The sequence below is a fragment of the Stegodyphus dumicola genome, chromosome 5, assembly GCF_044657685.1.
Source record: "Stegodyphus dumicola isolate Sdum_Otavi_A_Nest chromosome 5, ASM4465768v1".
Lineage (NCBI taxonomy): Eukaryota > Metazoa > Arthropoda > Arachnida > Araneae > Eresidae > Stegodyphus > Stegodyphus dumicola.
In genome coordinates this window covers 21,642,307-21,659,270 of record NC_140772.1, presented here as the reverse complement: position 1 = coordinate 21,659,270, position 16,964 = coordinate 21,642,307, and the positions used below count along the sequence as shown (strand labels likewise).

The following is a 16,964-nucleotide window of genomic DNA, read 5'->3' as shown; positions in this document are numbered from 1 at the left end:
ATATGTGCCTCTCATTTTGCTAATCAGTAGGTTCCTGTTTCTACCTCTTTTTTTTTTTTTTTTTTTTTTAAATGGATTGTAATGGAACTGAGGCATCTGCTGCCTGATGAAAATCACTGTGTTGGTTTCTTCAGAAATGTGGTGTTTTGCCTACCAACAGAAAGTATGAAAATCCACATTCCTTGAAGTTCTAATGCCTATAGACTGAATTGTGCGGAAATACAATGTTAATATCCATTATGTAATTTTTTTCTCACGAAATTTCTTTTTTCTTATGAAATGCTTCTTTTTATTATTCATGAACAAAACAGTATCCAAGAATCCTGAAGATAGCCTCATCAGAGTGCGAATGATCAGAAAGTACGAAATATCACATGCTCTTGCTTATTTACAACTGTTGAGTTTATGGTACTAATTGGTCCAAAATTAAAAAAATAATTTTCCCTTGCTTAGTAATATACGTGAATTATAGTTATTAGTTATAGGCATAATCAAGAACACAAGGAGGTAATGCATTATAGAACACAAAGGACAATTTCTTCTTATGAGTATTTAGTTTATTAAAATAAAAACAGCAATCGTGCTAATAAAGAAGTATGCAATCTACTGTTTTTAGCTATTTATTTATTTTTTAAGAATTGGTTTGTTGTTTTAATCATTTCAGGGCCCTGCTAATTTATCGCAAGTTTGATTATGAAAGCCACTGAATTTTTTATTTTACGAATATTGAAATTTATCGCAGAAGCTTGGTGGAGATCCATAATGGTCAGAGAAACATTGTGAATGTCTTGCTAAAGCATAATAGACAATTTTGTTGATAAAAGTGGTGACTGTTTTTTACCATGCTGCACAACATTCATAATGTATGTGACTGAATGATGCATAAAAGCAGCCCTCTTAAGGAACAGTCCTTTTTTGGTTTATAAATCATCCTAGTTCCTATAGAAAAATACAACAAACAATAACAGAAGTACAGTACATGAATAGATTATGATTAGTTGAATTATATCAAATTTATAAACTTAATGACAGAAGCTAGTCTGTCATTTAGTAGATGATGTTTTTTCAGTCATTAGTAATCTTAAAATAAATATCGTTAATTTTCTGTAAGTAATATAATTTTGATCAGCTGAACATATAATTTAAGAATGTTGTGTCCATTGTGTTCCTTATAATTAAAAGAAGGGGGGAGAGAGAATTATGTAAAATCTGTATTATTCTAATTACTCTGCATTCAGTCTAAACATGTTATTGTAATAATTTGATAATGTAGTCGCAGCTTTTGAAAAATTTAAGCATTTGATGCATTATTCCATTGGTTTTAGCTGTGCTGGTGTATGTTGTTATGAAGGCAGAGGACGCTTATGTTCTATTCGTTTAAGTATGCCGCTTTTGAAGCTTCGCCCTCGACGTGATTTGGTAGAAACTCTATTAGTAAGTTTTTACTTATTTATAATATGAATATATACCCAGTATAATGATGTATATTGAATATATGTTAAATATGATTATTCTGCTTGTAGAGAAGAAGCATACATTTAACATCAAATAAAAATTGTGTGTTGGAATTTAGATAAATTTGCATATGCTGCCATGATTCATATAATAATGTGAGCCATGGCAGCATACGTAAAACATTCCAAGAATTCTAAACTTGAGTTAATGTTATCCATCTTAACTTACTGATAATTTCCAAAAACTGGTATTCTGATGTTATATTGCCAAGAATATAGTTAGTGTAATTTTAGTTACTAAGGGAATTTTTCTTTTCTTATTTTTTTAAAAATAATTATTTGCAGTACAAAGTCCAAAATCTAGATTCGTTGGGACTTAGCAATTCTGGATTTGGGAATTTTCTGGACTTTAGATCATCAACTTAAATCTAGTAAAATGACTTGTGGAAATTATAAAATTAGAAATATGAAAGAAATAATGTAGAATTTATAACTTTAAGGGAATCAAAATTAATAAAAAAAAATTGAAAGCTTTCAGATTTTACATTACACCCAAAGGGACTTTTTTTAACCTTTTGTGTGTTACCTTTATTTATTAAATATCATGTTCTTTGCTCTTAAACTATAAAATTCAATTCAACAGCAGTATCACAAAATACTTTTAAATTGATCATAACTTTAGAATTTCTGATACACAGTCTCGCGCGCTGGAGATAAAAGTGCTTTATATATATATACATACACGTAGAGTTTTGCCATTGCTTGCTTTGAAATCATTGAGCTAGTTGATCAAAAATTCGTTGAAGTATAGTAAAATATGAAATCGATAATAAAACACATTTCAAATTCCAAATTAGGGCTTCCAGATGCCCATATTAGGTGGAAGACTACGTAATTCAAAATTTGATTGCTCCGAGTACCATTGTTTTATCACAGTGCAAGAAACATACATACATTTATGCAAATTCTTCATTGTTTTATTTCTTTAACACGGGGTGATAATATTTGGTGGCAACAATTTGAAAAGTGAACCGACATTTATAATGAATCTGCAAAATGCCAAAATGAAATTAATAGTCCTTTAGGCTTTATTAAACTATTCTTTCAACATTGCCTTTTTTTTCCTTGTGCTAATACTTTCTCTTTCATTTTATAGATGTACATAATTTGCTGTACAGTTAAAGTTCTATTTCGAAAATTCCTACTAAATTGTTGTCTATCGAAGTGTTTCTGTTCTCAACAACCTCTGCCACTTCCTTCATTATTGGTAGTTATATTTTCTAGTTTCCGGATAGGACCACAGATTTTGACATCTGCTAGTTTGTAGTGTTCTTCACTCTTATTCTACTAAATGAACATTGAGGAACTTAGTGAACATTCTAGTAGGGAGTTGTAAGTGCAAGCGAGAATTGATAGGAAAGGTCGTTGAAATTAAATTAACTGTTATAAAATTAAAATATACCATACAAGTTTATTGATTATTGAAGCATTGTCATTGCAAAGGAAAACTTCTGTTATATCATCTTCATTTATTACCACTTCTCGATATCTTTTCTCAAACCCCATTAATTAAAAAACTTCACATTTTTTCTGCCCTATCTACAAACCTTCAAATTTGGGGCTTAGGTGACATATGTCCAGGTCTCATCACACTCTAGGTGATGTATCATGAGATTGGTGACTAAAGACATATTTTTCCTCTAAATTTTGTCTTGCTTCTGTTGAATGCTGAGGAAGTTAAGCTTGAGTTATTTTAGTTTAATTAATTGTTTATTATATCTATGTCTATTTCCCTCACATGCTTGAAATATGAGTCCTGAATAAGTAAATACCAACATATACTTGAGACTTATCCAGGGCCATCGCTAGACATTTTGCCACCCAGTGCAATCTCTGTGGCTCCTAAATTCTGCTGACAGGTGCCACCCTAAATTCTAAAAATTTTGCCATCCCTTAACGTTACATCCTAGTGCTTTTCCTAAATTCTAAAAATTTCACGACCTGGTGTGGTCATTACTAATATTTAATGTTTTAGACATATCAGCTTAAGTCATTTCTCAATTCTAGTTTGAGATGCATGCCAAGCACAAAGGCCACTACAGAGTCAAATTATTGAAAATTATACAGATTTATGTTAATAAAAGATTATGTTTCTTCAGTGTGAAGTGAAATTGCTGCCAATGTAAAATCAAGAATCAGGCCACTTCACATTTTGTTATGAAAAAATATCAAATGTGCATGCATAAACATTGAGCATACAAAAAGTTTCAAAACTAAATAAATAAAAATGTTGCTAGTGATCAGAAGGTCCGGATTTTAGATCATTCTGAATATTGGACATCTAGATTTTCAACTTTGTATTATATTTTGTTTTGCCTTTCTATTCAACTTTATAATACTACTATTATATAATTGTTGCCTTATATAAATAGATAAAGAACAGTCATGTGAGAACTTGTTCCTGTAAATAAGCAAAAGTTAATTATTTATCATTGAAGTGGAATATATAATGCTAGTCAAAGCACAGAAAAATAAAAGCTGTCTGACAAATCAAACTACATTTTACATCATATTGTATTTAAAATAAGAAAATTTTTTTTTGTGTGTGTGTGTGGGGGGGGGGAAGAGTTTTGCTTCTAATAGTATTTTTGATTGAGGATTTTTAGAAAATTAAATATGATTTTTATGTGATAAAAACAGCTGTGTATGCAGTTAAAAATTATGAATTCTTTAATGCAGTTTTAAATCTCACCAGCCTGCCTCAGTTTAATAAAACAAGTTATTTATTCATCAACTTTCTTAAACGAATAACCTAATACAAATCTGGAATCCAAACATAATGATTCCATTAATAACTTGTGCTGATTTACTAAATATGCCAGTGTAACCTGGGAATTGGTAAAAAAAACACAATAAATATCCCATCACAAATACAGCATATACAGTCAAAAGTCGTTAATTCGGACACCCATAATCCGGATCTCAAAGCTACAAACTTTCTGCGCCATGCGTCAAAGAGACGCATGCGCATAGGCGTTTACGTGCGTGCGTAAGACCTTTACGGCTGCGAATATACTTGTGCGCATGCTCGTAAAATGTTTACGCATGTGCGTTTAATGTATAACGGACGGTGTAAGCTAAGCTAAAATTATCTAATTCAGTTAATGTTGCAGATTGCGTTGTTCCTAAATCTTCGAATTGGATCCGGATTATTATTTTTGCAGACTGTTAGAGCAGTTTTATAAAAGTAAGCTTAAACTTTCGATTATATCAAATAGAATTTCCGATATATATTTGTTAATATGTAAAGGATCTAAAGCGAAAGTATGTTTCGAAATCCGAAATCCGTTTATCAATTTCACGCTGCTCGGCGGGGGGAACGCCGCGGCGCGCAATGATTTGGAAGTTGATCTGTCAGCACTATCCTTATCTTGAGGGCAGATGTTTTTATTTTATTTGGCTTATAATTCCTTACCAAGTGTAGTATTTCATCTCTATGTACTCCCTCTTTGATATGATTTAAAACAAGTTCCTCGTCATTATAATTCGCTTTCGATAGTGAAGAAAGTGACAGAGGTTATAGAAAACAAAAAAATTTCGATTGACAAATTAGTCGATATTCTCGACACAGCAATTATACGACTTGAACAGCGGAACTTTGTAACTAAACAAGAAATTATGTCTCTTTAATAGAATTAAAGAGAAAGTATTATCACATGAAATGAAGCAACTTAAACAACTTACATTGAAAGAAATGTTTAATAAAGTAAACAAATAAATATTAAGCTTTTTCTTTTTGTAAATTTTGATACCCTTTAGATCATAGTTGTTCTTTATTTCATAAATTACAGTTTCATATTTTTAATTTTGTAATTTCTGCATGCCATCCTATGAGATTTAAACTGATGATCTATAATCCGGAATCGACGAAGTCCCGACGAGTCTGGATTAACGACTTTTGACTGTATAGTTACATTTATAAAATATACAAGTATAGCTAGATTTATATATAATATAGCTACAATATATATATAGCTACATTTATAAAACATAGTTAGCATAAACTTAAATTTGCTATACCACGCTTGGAAAAGTTAAGAAATTTTGTAGAAAAATTAAAAGAAAGTTTATAATTGAAGATTTTGCTTCTTAGACATGTTAATCATTGAATTTCTTTTTAATTCATATGGGCAAAAAATTTCAAAATCGATAATCGATAATCCGGAATCGCTGAAGTCCCGACGAGTCCGGATTAACGACTTTTGACTGTATCAGAATTAAAATTAGCTTTATTTGATACAAAGATGTAAAGGGAACTTATTTTGATTCATTTGTTTTTTAATCATATAGGTTTTATTCACTGTTTTAGCTAAAAAGAAACATTATTTACTTGAAGTTTCAGTTTGCTGAAAGCTTCTGACATTTTGATTTTGAAATGTCTTTTGGTTTAGTTTAGAAATACAGAGGGTATGTACATTTCTAGAACGATTTTGATAAAGAATTAAAAAATGCAAATATTTCTGGAATAAAATTTTCTGGCAACAGCTTTTTATATAAAACAAGAAATATCATCTGCCACTTTTAAATTTATTCTTCTTTCAAAATGTCACATGTAAACAAGCTGTTGATTGAAGGATTTTCCAAAGAGAAATATTCCTATTCCATAATTAAAAAATGTGAAAAGCATAGTATTAAAATTTCAAAGTGCAGATTAAGCTATATTATTAATTGGAAAGGGGAAAAAACCTTAATCATTACTTCTGCATGGAAAGACGTTTACAAAGGAATGCCCGAGAAAGGTATGCACTGTTTCTAATGTTTAATCATTGGTAACAAGAGAATGCAGAAAGTTAAATCATTGGTAGCAAGAGAATGCAGAAATAAATTGCATAGTCCTTAACTTGGTGAAAAATGAGTTTATCTAAATAACTGCAATGAAAAATGTCTATTTATGATCGAAAACTAAGAGGAAAAAATATACAAATCCTGTTCTGGCAACGCAAAGAAAGTTTCAGTAATGAGTTTATGATTGTTGCAGAATTCTCTTATAGTAAGAAATTAAAAGTAAGTAGACTGGAAAAAAAAAAAATGTTAAAATCAACTCAATATACTACCAACAGAAAAATCTAACATCTACTATTTACAGAAGAAATTCGATTTCTTTATCCCAGTGACTTTCAAAGAGTGAAACTTCATCAAGACAATGCAACAAGTCATAGTTCAAAAAGTACCGCTACATGCCTTGAAACAATTAAGACTGGTGTAGGTATTGCATATATACTTTTTCAACATATTTCTTCCCTTTTGCATATATACTTTTCAACATATTCAAGTCCCCCGACATTTCAGCTTGCTTTTATCCCTTGAAAAGAGCTCTTTCTAAGTGCAAACTCACCACAATTGATGGACTATGGAAAGTAGCGGAAGAGGAATAGAAATCAGTAACCCCTGAAAATTTTATGGAAATCATAATACACTGAAAAGAGGCTGTCACTATGTTTTCAAATTAAAATAAGTGTTAAAAATTTTTTGCATCATTTTACTTGTGTAAGTATCAAGAGCGTGCTGTATATAGTATTCAATGTTAGCTTAGTTCTTATGGCAAAGCACATGATGGCTATCTGCTTAAGAAGAGGAATGCCTTCATGAAAGATCCTCTGGTCAGGTGATGAAGTCTCAGATGTAGGTTTCTGGGCAGTGCCCTATCATGTATTAAGCATGTGAAAAACTTTTGAAACATATATTTGATAAGCAAACCATTGGCATTTAAAATTCTAATATTTCCACCCTTTTACCTGTGATTTTAATGAGCACCTCCATTTTATGCCTACAGTATAAGAAACATCGAGAACTCCATTACTGCTATAACAAAAGTGAAAAATAAATAAAACCTCGAAACTGTTAATGCATTAATTTTTATCACTTTAGTATCTACTTAGAACAAATTATTTTATCTTAATTACTTCCAGATTTATCTGAGCCCATCAGCAGCCGAGTAGTAAAGTCACTGAACACTGGTAGTTCGGTCTGAGGTTTTCACGATGTGTGACATGTATACGAGCCAGTTTAGCTTAGAAAGTCCTCCACAAAGCAGGGTTCGTACGGTCCTTAAGAGTCCTTAAAAGTCCTTAGATTTTTTAGAATCGATTTTTGGTCTTTGAAAGTCCTTAATTTTGGCTAAAATGTGCAGAAGGTCCTTAATTTTAATCATCTTTCTGTCTGTTTTAACGACTGCCATTTTGAGTGTGAATTAGCATTTTAGAGGAATATTTTTGGCGATTCACTGACGTATATATGATTATCTTTTGAATGGGTTCATCAGTTATAATTTGTTTCTATTACTAATATAAATGATGGGATACTCGAGTTTCTAAGCAAGAAGTGAAAAATAAGCATTTCAAAATTCATTTTTTCTAATAAAGAGTTAAAAACTTTTGGCTTTTGGGGATATGAATTCTTTTATTAAATGGTTCTAATTTTGGCGATTTTAAGATCAGTTTCTGTAGAAACTTTTTAATTCCGAGATCTGAGAATTTTTCGACGATTTTTTTTAAAACATCGTAACGTTTAGAAACTTCGTTAAAATAATGGCAATATATTGAAATTATATTTAAAAAATCTGAAGTGTACACCACATGACTTCCTTGTACGGAATATTAAATTATACGCATTTTTTCTTGCATTTTATTTAAACTTATGAGATTGAATTAAACCTACTTTGCCGACAGCGCATAAACCACAATAGAATAAATGCATTCTTTAAAATTCACTTTGTTTACCATAGCGACAATCTGGCACTAGGTTTACTTAACAGTATTATATTTCATTCATATTATAACTCAGAATGCACAAAATGTATATCATTTAAAGAATTATCTAATCGTTGCCACATGTTCTATTCAAATACTATAATAAAGCTAGAACTATGTATAAAAGAAATTAAGCAAACAAAACAAAAAAGAAACAGTTTTTCACAGACGATTGAGTATTTCTCATTTAATTAATTCAGTTCTCACTTCGCGAGAAGGCAAAAATACATAAGAACTCAAAATATGTATATTAAAAATTTTGAAGTAAATCTCAAACGCTTATTTTCTCGAAAAAAGTCCAGAAAGAATTAAGCATGATTTAATTGGCAATAATAAATGAATGCGTTATCTTTGTTGTTGTGAAGCTAAGTTTCTCTAGATTGGCAACAAATCCACTAGTCTCCTGTTTCAAATGTAAACATCAATGGCCGCCATTAAAAACAGGCTTAGCGGCAATTAAACAACTTTAAAATTGCTGATAATTCTAAAAATATTACACACAGATTTACTAAAGGCATAAAATCCTTAACCAGAAGATAACAACATAATTCAACCATTTTTAAAGCAAAAAATGTGTAATTTACAAACATATAAGAGTAAAGAAACTGAGATCACTGAGCCGGGTAATAGAGTGGATATATATATAAATATATTTATATACGTTTGATGCGGCTGATTGCAACCAAAATATGAGGTGCACATCTACATGTTAAGCAGTCCTATATACAAAATTTCGATGTTCTGAGGCTACTCGTTTTTGAGTTAATGTGAGATACGTACGTACGCACGCACGTATGTACATTCGTACAGACGCCACGAAAAATTCTCTTCAGAATTAATTTTAAAGCAGTTTTATAATTTTTTTGAAGGAAAAGAGTATTTTATTCTGTCCTTACGTACAGATATCATGCAAAAACATCGTTAAATTGCATTCGATAGTGGTCAAAATGGATATTTTCGTTGAAATATGCTGCCTGAAACTTTTCGCGATTACAATACTTCCTCTTTACTGCGTAGAAGGAAGTAAAAATAACATTAAAATGAAACATTTTTATTTTTCTCTGTCATATTAAAAAGTTTCATTTTGGCAACTTATTATACAATATTTTGAATCTGAAAAAATAAACAAGGTATAATGCTATAAAGCACAATTTATGAAACAGCTCTTAGCAAAAGCAAAATTAGCTATGTAATTAATTAAAATGTCTTCTTTTTAATATTTTCATAGTAAGAGTTTTTCCCATGTAATTGTCTCCTATTATTCAAAATTCTCATAATATGCATCAGTTTTCTCTATAAAATTAATTTTACACTTTTTCCCTCCATTTTTTTCCAAAATATTTCTGGTCTTTTGCTGTTACAGAATTGGTAGGGATAAATTTTCTTTCGGATTTTATCTTCCCTTTATTTTCTCTATTTTTCACTAGACACTAGCATGGAAAATATCAAAAATGCTTCTACTCTTATCACATGGCCAGGCGTTATAGAAAATGATTTTTTTATTAAAAAAGAAATTGAAAATTTACAATTTAAAAGATTCATCCAATATGTCTTAATGCACCATACACATAGCTGGCACTAGACATTTTCCACCTGATGCAATCTCTGTGGATCCTAAAATTCTGGTACCTAGCACTTTTCTAAATTCTACTTCCAATGCTTGCTCTAAGTTTTAAAAGTTTTGCCATTTCTAGAATTTGTTGTTCGGTGGATCACTAAATTCTAAAAATTCCGCCACACCAGCTCTGCAACCGTCGCTTACCATACATAATATTTCATATTTCTTCTGAATGTTCATATTACTAAAGAAATAAAATCAGCCACTTTTTCTATACATTCTAAATGCATTTAGTGTTTTTTAGAATAACAGAAATCCTTAATAAATCCAAAAATTCTAAAATGGAAAGGAAACATGTTGAAGAAAAAAACTAAATTCATAAAGAAAATTATTCATCAAAGATATGTGCAGTTATTATTTTGTAAATTACCCACTTGTTTATGATTTCAGCCTTTACTATAATTTCCCATTTCTGTTTTCTCATATAATAGACACTGAGCCAGATTAAATTAAAATTAAATTGTATAATCTTTGACCACTAGTCCACCTTTTTAGTTTGAATTTGACTGTTCTTGTATAATTACGTCACTGTGAGCTGTAATTGATTTTGTTAGCATCAGAACATGCCTTTATGTTCTTTTTAATTAAGAGGCTAATTTAAGCCTTTATCTGATATTGTAGTTACTTTCAGCCATAGCAATAGTTTGCTTCCCATCTGTCATGTGTTTTGGACTATTTAACTTTTACCAGATCAAGTAAACCCTCATAGGTACATTGTGAAGAGGTTGACAAGTTAGGAGATCAAGCACGCAGAAACTAGCTAGAGCATTGGTTTGCATATTGAGACAAATTGTTAGAAAAGATGTTTAAAGAGAAGGAAATCGTTATAAAATAGCCAAAATGTTTGGGAAGGCTTCAAATTAAAATGACGGATAAATATTTTGTTGAGTGTTGTTGTAGCTTTTAATGTGTAATTATCCTAATATCGTTTAAGAATCAATTAGATTAATTTATTAGATTTTGGTTTTAATAGGGCTTTTTTTTTAACAAATATTGTTAAAAAATAAAATATAATAGTGGTCATGTAAATACATAATGACTAAGGTCATCAAACTACCTAATTTAATTATTTATAACTAACTGCTTACCCTTAAAAATTATCTCTACATATTAAAGTGAGTTATTGCCTTTCATTAATCCTCACTGTGGTCACAAGATAAAACACAAAAATGTAAAAATTCAAGTAAAACTTATTCTTTTCATCTAGTGAGACTTAAAATAAGACAAAACAATTTATCACCTCTGGTGCTTTAATGGCTTATTGGAACCTTTGTAGAGACATTAGGTTATTTTTTTGGAAGCAGGAAGATCAAAAATTGGCAACACCTTCGCGGGGTATCGAACCAAGGACCTCTGGAATACTGGTCCCAGCGTGCAGAACCACTACACCACGAAGGCACGCTAAGAAGGTGGGAGAAATACCTTATACCTTAAAGTATATTAACTGGGTTACAACCCCTGAAACTCTACTCGAAGCCACGGCACTAACTGCATTAAACTGAATCTGACTAACTTTTCAACACTTGCCAACCGTGCCTACAACAGACCTTTCAGGTTTGTTCTAATCAGCAGGTCTCTCCCTAGACAAGTAGCAGCAGTCACAACATTCAGTCTTTTATTATGAATCATGTGGATTAGGATCTTTATTCTCATTTTAATGTATGCCGTTTGACATAAAATCTACCTGCTATTTACTAAACCTCTAGACTGACCAAGTATGTGACAAAATGAGACATAAAAAAATCAACATAAAGCTAACTGTTAGTAAAACGTAAATACCACTTATCTTCTTTCAAATATGTCCTGTGACAAAATGAGAGATAAAAAAATCAACATAAAGCTAACTGTTAGTAAAACGTAAATACCACTTATCTTCTTTCAAATATGTCCAACTATTATAAGTGTAAAATATTTAATGCTATTTGATAAATTGAATAAAGTTTATTTTATTCTCAAACTTATTAATAATTATGCTAATTAATTCATGTTTAGTAATAATGCATACTACTTAGGGATCTATTTTATTTTTAGGATGGTATTACAAAAGTGAAATTCAGGCATAGGTAATATTTTTAATTGAATTTATTCAGTTCCCATTTCCTCATAAATCCTTAATTTTTTTCATTAATGGTCCTTAAAAGTACTTAATTTCCATGTGCAGAAATGTGTACGAATCCTGAGGAAGGCATCCCTCCGTTTAGGCAAATAGCCCTTGAGGCTTTGCCATAATCACAGACACCAACTCCAGATTTTTCTGTTTTACTGAGATATCCTTAATTAACAAATATGATTCTATCCCATTTAGAAGAAATTTTATTGAGTAGTCTCATAATCTTGGTAAAACATAAATATAAAATTGTAAAATATAAATATTAAATATATTATTAATTCTTTTGAATAATTATATAAATATTAATTCTTCTGCCAGATCATATTGAATAAAATTATATGGATGTTGTATGTGAACTTACCTGTATGATCAGGTTTCTAATTCTGATAAAATTACTTTTTTAAACTTAATTATGCTATGCTTATTTTTGCAATGAATCATGTATTTTACAAACTTAAATCCTTTCTGCATTGCATGTTACTTATGATATCTCAAAATAAGTTATATGCACTAATTTTATCTCATATATTTACTTATTATTTGATTCTTAATTGCATAATTTAAAAACATTATTTTAAAAATAAAATTTGCCCTGAAATATTGTTCTTTATTAGATTTTTTTTTTTTTTTTTTTTTTAAATTTATGAGATTCCTATTAACTTTAATTCTGTTTTCTTTTCAGCATGAAATGATACATGCCTATTTATTTGTGACTGAAAACAATAAGGTAACTAAATTGACATTTCTTTCGTTTATTTTAAAATTAAAATTAGTACTGTTTGGTATTAAAATAATTATAATTTAAAGACTTAGTTTTTAATTCTGCATTCTGCTTGTACTCGCTTCTTACTAAAACTATTAAATCTCTTAAAACAGCTAGCTCAGTATAAACAGAATCGGATTTTGACTTGATGAGGCCCTAACCTATTTGAAATATGGGGCCCTTTATAAGTCTGTTGTACTATATTTTTATGCCATATTTATACTATATTTTAAATTTTTGGGGCCCCCCAGATAGTGGGGGCTCTAAGCTATAGCTTGTGTAGCTTATATGTAAATCCTGTACTGAGTATAAAGCATACTTAAATCAACTAGCTCAGTGTAAAGCATGCTTAAATCAGCTAGCTAAGTATAAAGCATGGAAGTAAATATGCATTTTATCTTTTTTCTAGTCGTGGATCATTGTTCTGAGGACATTAAATCAGACTTGTCTTTTATGTATTTAATAAACACACCATATATGGGGGAAGAAAAGAGAGAACTCTAATAATTGATATTTAAATAATTATTTACAAATACATCATTACATTTAAAGTTTCATTTTGCTCAAGTCTTTCAGAACTCCACCTAAGCATGCTCTCTCCAGTCTCATTAGTTTTTCTCCTTCTCCTGTTTTTCTTTTCCACTGTTGCCAAGTTAATTTTGGTTTCTACTGAAGTCGCAACTCTGCTACATCATTTGCACCTCAAAATTTGTTCCTTCTAAACTTTTGAAACGCTCGTATTTATGAATTTTGGTTTAAAAACTTCCTCTACTCTAAGGAATAAATGCCAGAAATTTAACAATTGCCTATTTAACTGAAGTGATTACTTTTCTGTTTGGGCTTTAGTAGTTGTAGCTCTGTTGGGATTCACTTTTCCGTTTCTTGCTTGGGCAAACTGCAACAACAGATGTTAGTAGCACTATGATCATAATGAAAATTATTAGCCAGAAGGAAAATGCTAATGCTAAACAAAGAAAAAGAAGTAATCCACTGAGATAAGTTTGTCGAAGAACAAGCGATAACTCATTCTATCAATCCAGAAACCTAATGAAACATATTAATATAACAGTAGAAATCATTAAGCTTGGATAGACAGGTGATTATTAGACATATGGGTGTTTAGCTGGGTTCTGCTTCAAAAGAGTTTAATTGTATATTATAAGCACTGCACTAAAGCCACAAATTTTTAAAATTGTTGCCAAAAAAACATATTTCAATGTTTTTAACATGTGTTTGGTTTTAAGAGAACTGAGTTCTAACTTCTTCATAAGAATTCTCTGATATAAATCTCTCAGAATACTTTTGTCTTTTAACTTGATGGATATGATTGATATACTGGAACATGACCTAGACAATGAAACTGATGCATAATTATTTTGGCATGAGTCAAGAATATTTTTGACATACTTTTTATAGCTGTTTTAGATAAAATTTTACATGTTGGTAAAAAGCATGGTAGAACTTCATTTATCTAAAGCAGCTGAGACCATGACCTGTCTGGATAACCAAATTCTCATTATTTTGTTAGCCAAATGCTGATTTACCGTAATGCAAGTTAGAGGATTTTATTTATTATTTTTTTTTTTAAATTATGTCCTTTTTTTATTTATATATTATTTTGTAGTGTTCCTAACTTACTTTGGTGAACGTAGTGAAATTTATTGAACTATGTAGCACCTTATTGCTGAGTCCAAGTGAGTAATAAAGCCCAGAGAAGGGTTAAAATACCCTTTTATTCACTCAAAGAAATAATGACAGTTGGCCTTGTCTCGGGCTTACAGAAAAGCCTCCACTTGGGCTTTAAACTCAAGCTAAGAAAATAAGAAACTAATCTAATGCTAAATGTAATTATGTATAACCGAAACTATACACAATTACCTAACATATTTGGCTCTTTACTAAATTAACCAGCGAATATCAGTAGGCACATAGGATACGGCCAAGCATAGTGAACTTAATAATGAAGTAGCCTGACAGCAAACATACACCACTAAGGACTTCTAAGCTCTTCTGCTAAATTAAGCGAAACTTCCTTTGTGCACTCTTCTTACCTCATTTACATGCAACACAATGCTAAAAACTCATTCTGTTAGGGAGTTGTAAGTGGGAAACAAGAATTTAAAGGGTTTCAAAATTAAAAATAACTGTTAGAAAATTCAAATAACCCTTACAATTTCAATAAAAATTTACTCAGACTATGCAATTAAAATACACTCATGTCCATAAATTAAGGATAATTCGGAGTCACGTGGAAATCAAACTCTAAAATAAATATATCACCTGTAAAATCACTACACACATCTTCAAGAATCATATGCAAATTTCAGGAAGTAACTAGATGACACCGATGGTACGTCACAATGACGAGAGTGTAATAGAGTGATATATAAGGAATATAGGCAAAGAAGTAAAATTGTTCGCAGGCGCTTTCTAAGCATTTCAGTGCAATAACCGAATAGTTATGACACAAAGGACACATTTGGATGATTTTTTACGTGGTAGAATTATCAGCCGTCTGGAATGTGGGCGTATCCAACTGGAAGTATCGGACGAACTTGGAATTGCCCAGAGTGTCATCTCCAGGCTTTGGCAACGATTTCAAGATGATGGTGATGTGAGTAGACTTTACAGCACAGGTTGCCCTAGAGTTACAACGCTGAATGAAGACCGGTATTTGGCAGTTACTGCCAAAAGAAACAGGCGGAGCTCAGCCTCAGACCTGTATCGTCAGCTCTCTTCAGCCACTGGTACGACAATTTCAAGGCACACCGTGTACAGACGCTTAGGGCAGATTGGTCTATATGCTCGTAGACCTGTCAGATGCGTTCCACTTACTGCAACCCATTGTCGCCTGCGGTTAGCCTGGAGTAGAGAGCATGCATTGTGGACAACGCAATAGTGGGCTTGTGTGATGTTTTCCGACGAGTCCAGGTTTCGCTTGCAGTCTGATTCTCGCCGGACTTTCATATGGAGAGCTCCAGGTACCCGTTACCACCTAGAAAACATCTTTTAATGACACCGTTACGGTGGTGCAGGAATGCTCGTTTGAAGTAGAATTATTCTGGGTTCCAGAACTGACCTCATGTTCAAATGGAACCATGACAAGCCAAATCTATCGGGACGTCATTCTGGAACAACATGTACGTTTGTTTCGGGACGCCATAGGCGCACAATTTGTGTTTATGGATGACAACGCCCGTCCTCACCGTGCAAACATCGTAAGCGAATGCCTTCAATCGGAGGATATCACCTGTATGGACTGGCCAGCATTCTCACCAAACTTGAATCCAGTAGAGCACGTGTGGGACGTGCTTCGCCGACGTGTTGCAGCCCGTCAACCTCCTCCTACATGTCTACCGGAACTTCGGAGAGCATTGCTTTTTGAGTGGTGTAATATCCCCCAGGATCAGATCGATAATTTGATACTCAGCATGCCTAGGCGTTGTACGGACTGTATTGCATCATCTGGGAAACATACAATGTATTAACAATCATACCAACCATGTAATATTGGTTTTTTGTAAATAGGTTTTTTTTTTTTTTTTTTTTTTTTTTTTTGTAATTTCCTCCAGGGAGAAAATATCGCTAATTTTTTTAATAATATCAAACATATAGCATCTTTTTTGCTTTTTACCTTTTGTTTAATAAATAAGCTTTACAAATAAGCCAAATTTGGTGTGCTTCTAACTCTTCCTTTGCCTGATTTTGCATTATCCTTAATTTATGGACATGAGTGTATTTTAAATACACTTTAAATCAAGAGGGGAAAAGTTATTTATTTTCAATTATAAGAAATTTTTAGAGAAAATCATGACTTGCATCAAAAGGCTGATTGAAAATAATTGAATATAATTATATTGCATATCATATTACAAAATCTCCTTGCGTGGAGAAAATATAGGTGTAGTATTACCACAATTGTTTGATGTATTTTTAGAAATGAACTATATGTTATGGTAAAGGAATGACTGATAAATGAAAAACAGTGGAGATTTTTTCTGTTAATATTTATAGGATGTATATTTGCAAAATATTAATATTAGTTTCATATTGTACTTGGTATTGCCAAATCTACAATGTTATATAAATTTATTGAATGATATGTGAGGAACTGTTAATGAATTAAATGTGAATGTGTATGAAATTTTTATTGGACCATAAATAAATGGTTTTTGTAATAACCTGATAAAATATGGTCTTCATCTAATTG

The 16,964-nt window shown here is 31.3% G+C and overlaps 1 protein-coding gene across 2 annotated transcripts in view; it reads left to right on the top strand.

Moving 5' to 3' along the window:
- Positions 1 to 16,964, top strand: part of mh (DNA-dependent metalloprotease SPRTN) — a 47,167-nt gene that overhangs the window by 24,129 nt on the left and 6,074 nt on the right. For both annotated transcript variants that reach the window (XM_085816497.1, XM_085816496.1), the window contains 2 exons: positions 1,326 to 1,434; positions 12,674 to 12,718. In XM_085816497.1, the coding sequence (XP_085672623.1) occupies positions 1,326 to 1,434; positions 12,674 to 12,718 (154 nt within the window). The remainder of the gene's footprint in view (positions 1 to 1,325; positions 1,435 to 12,673; positions 12,719 to 16,964) is intronic.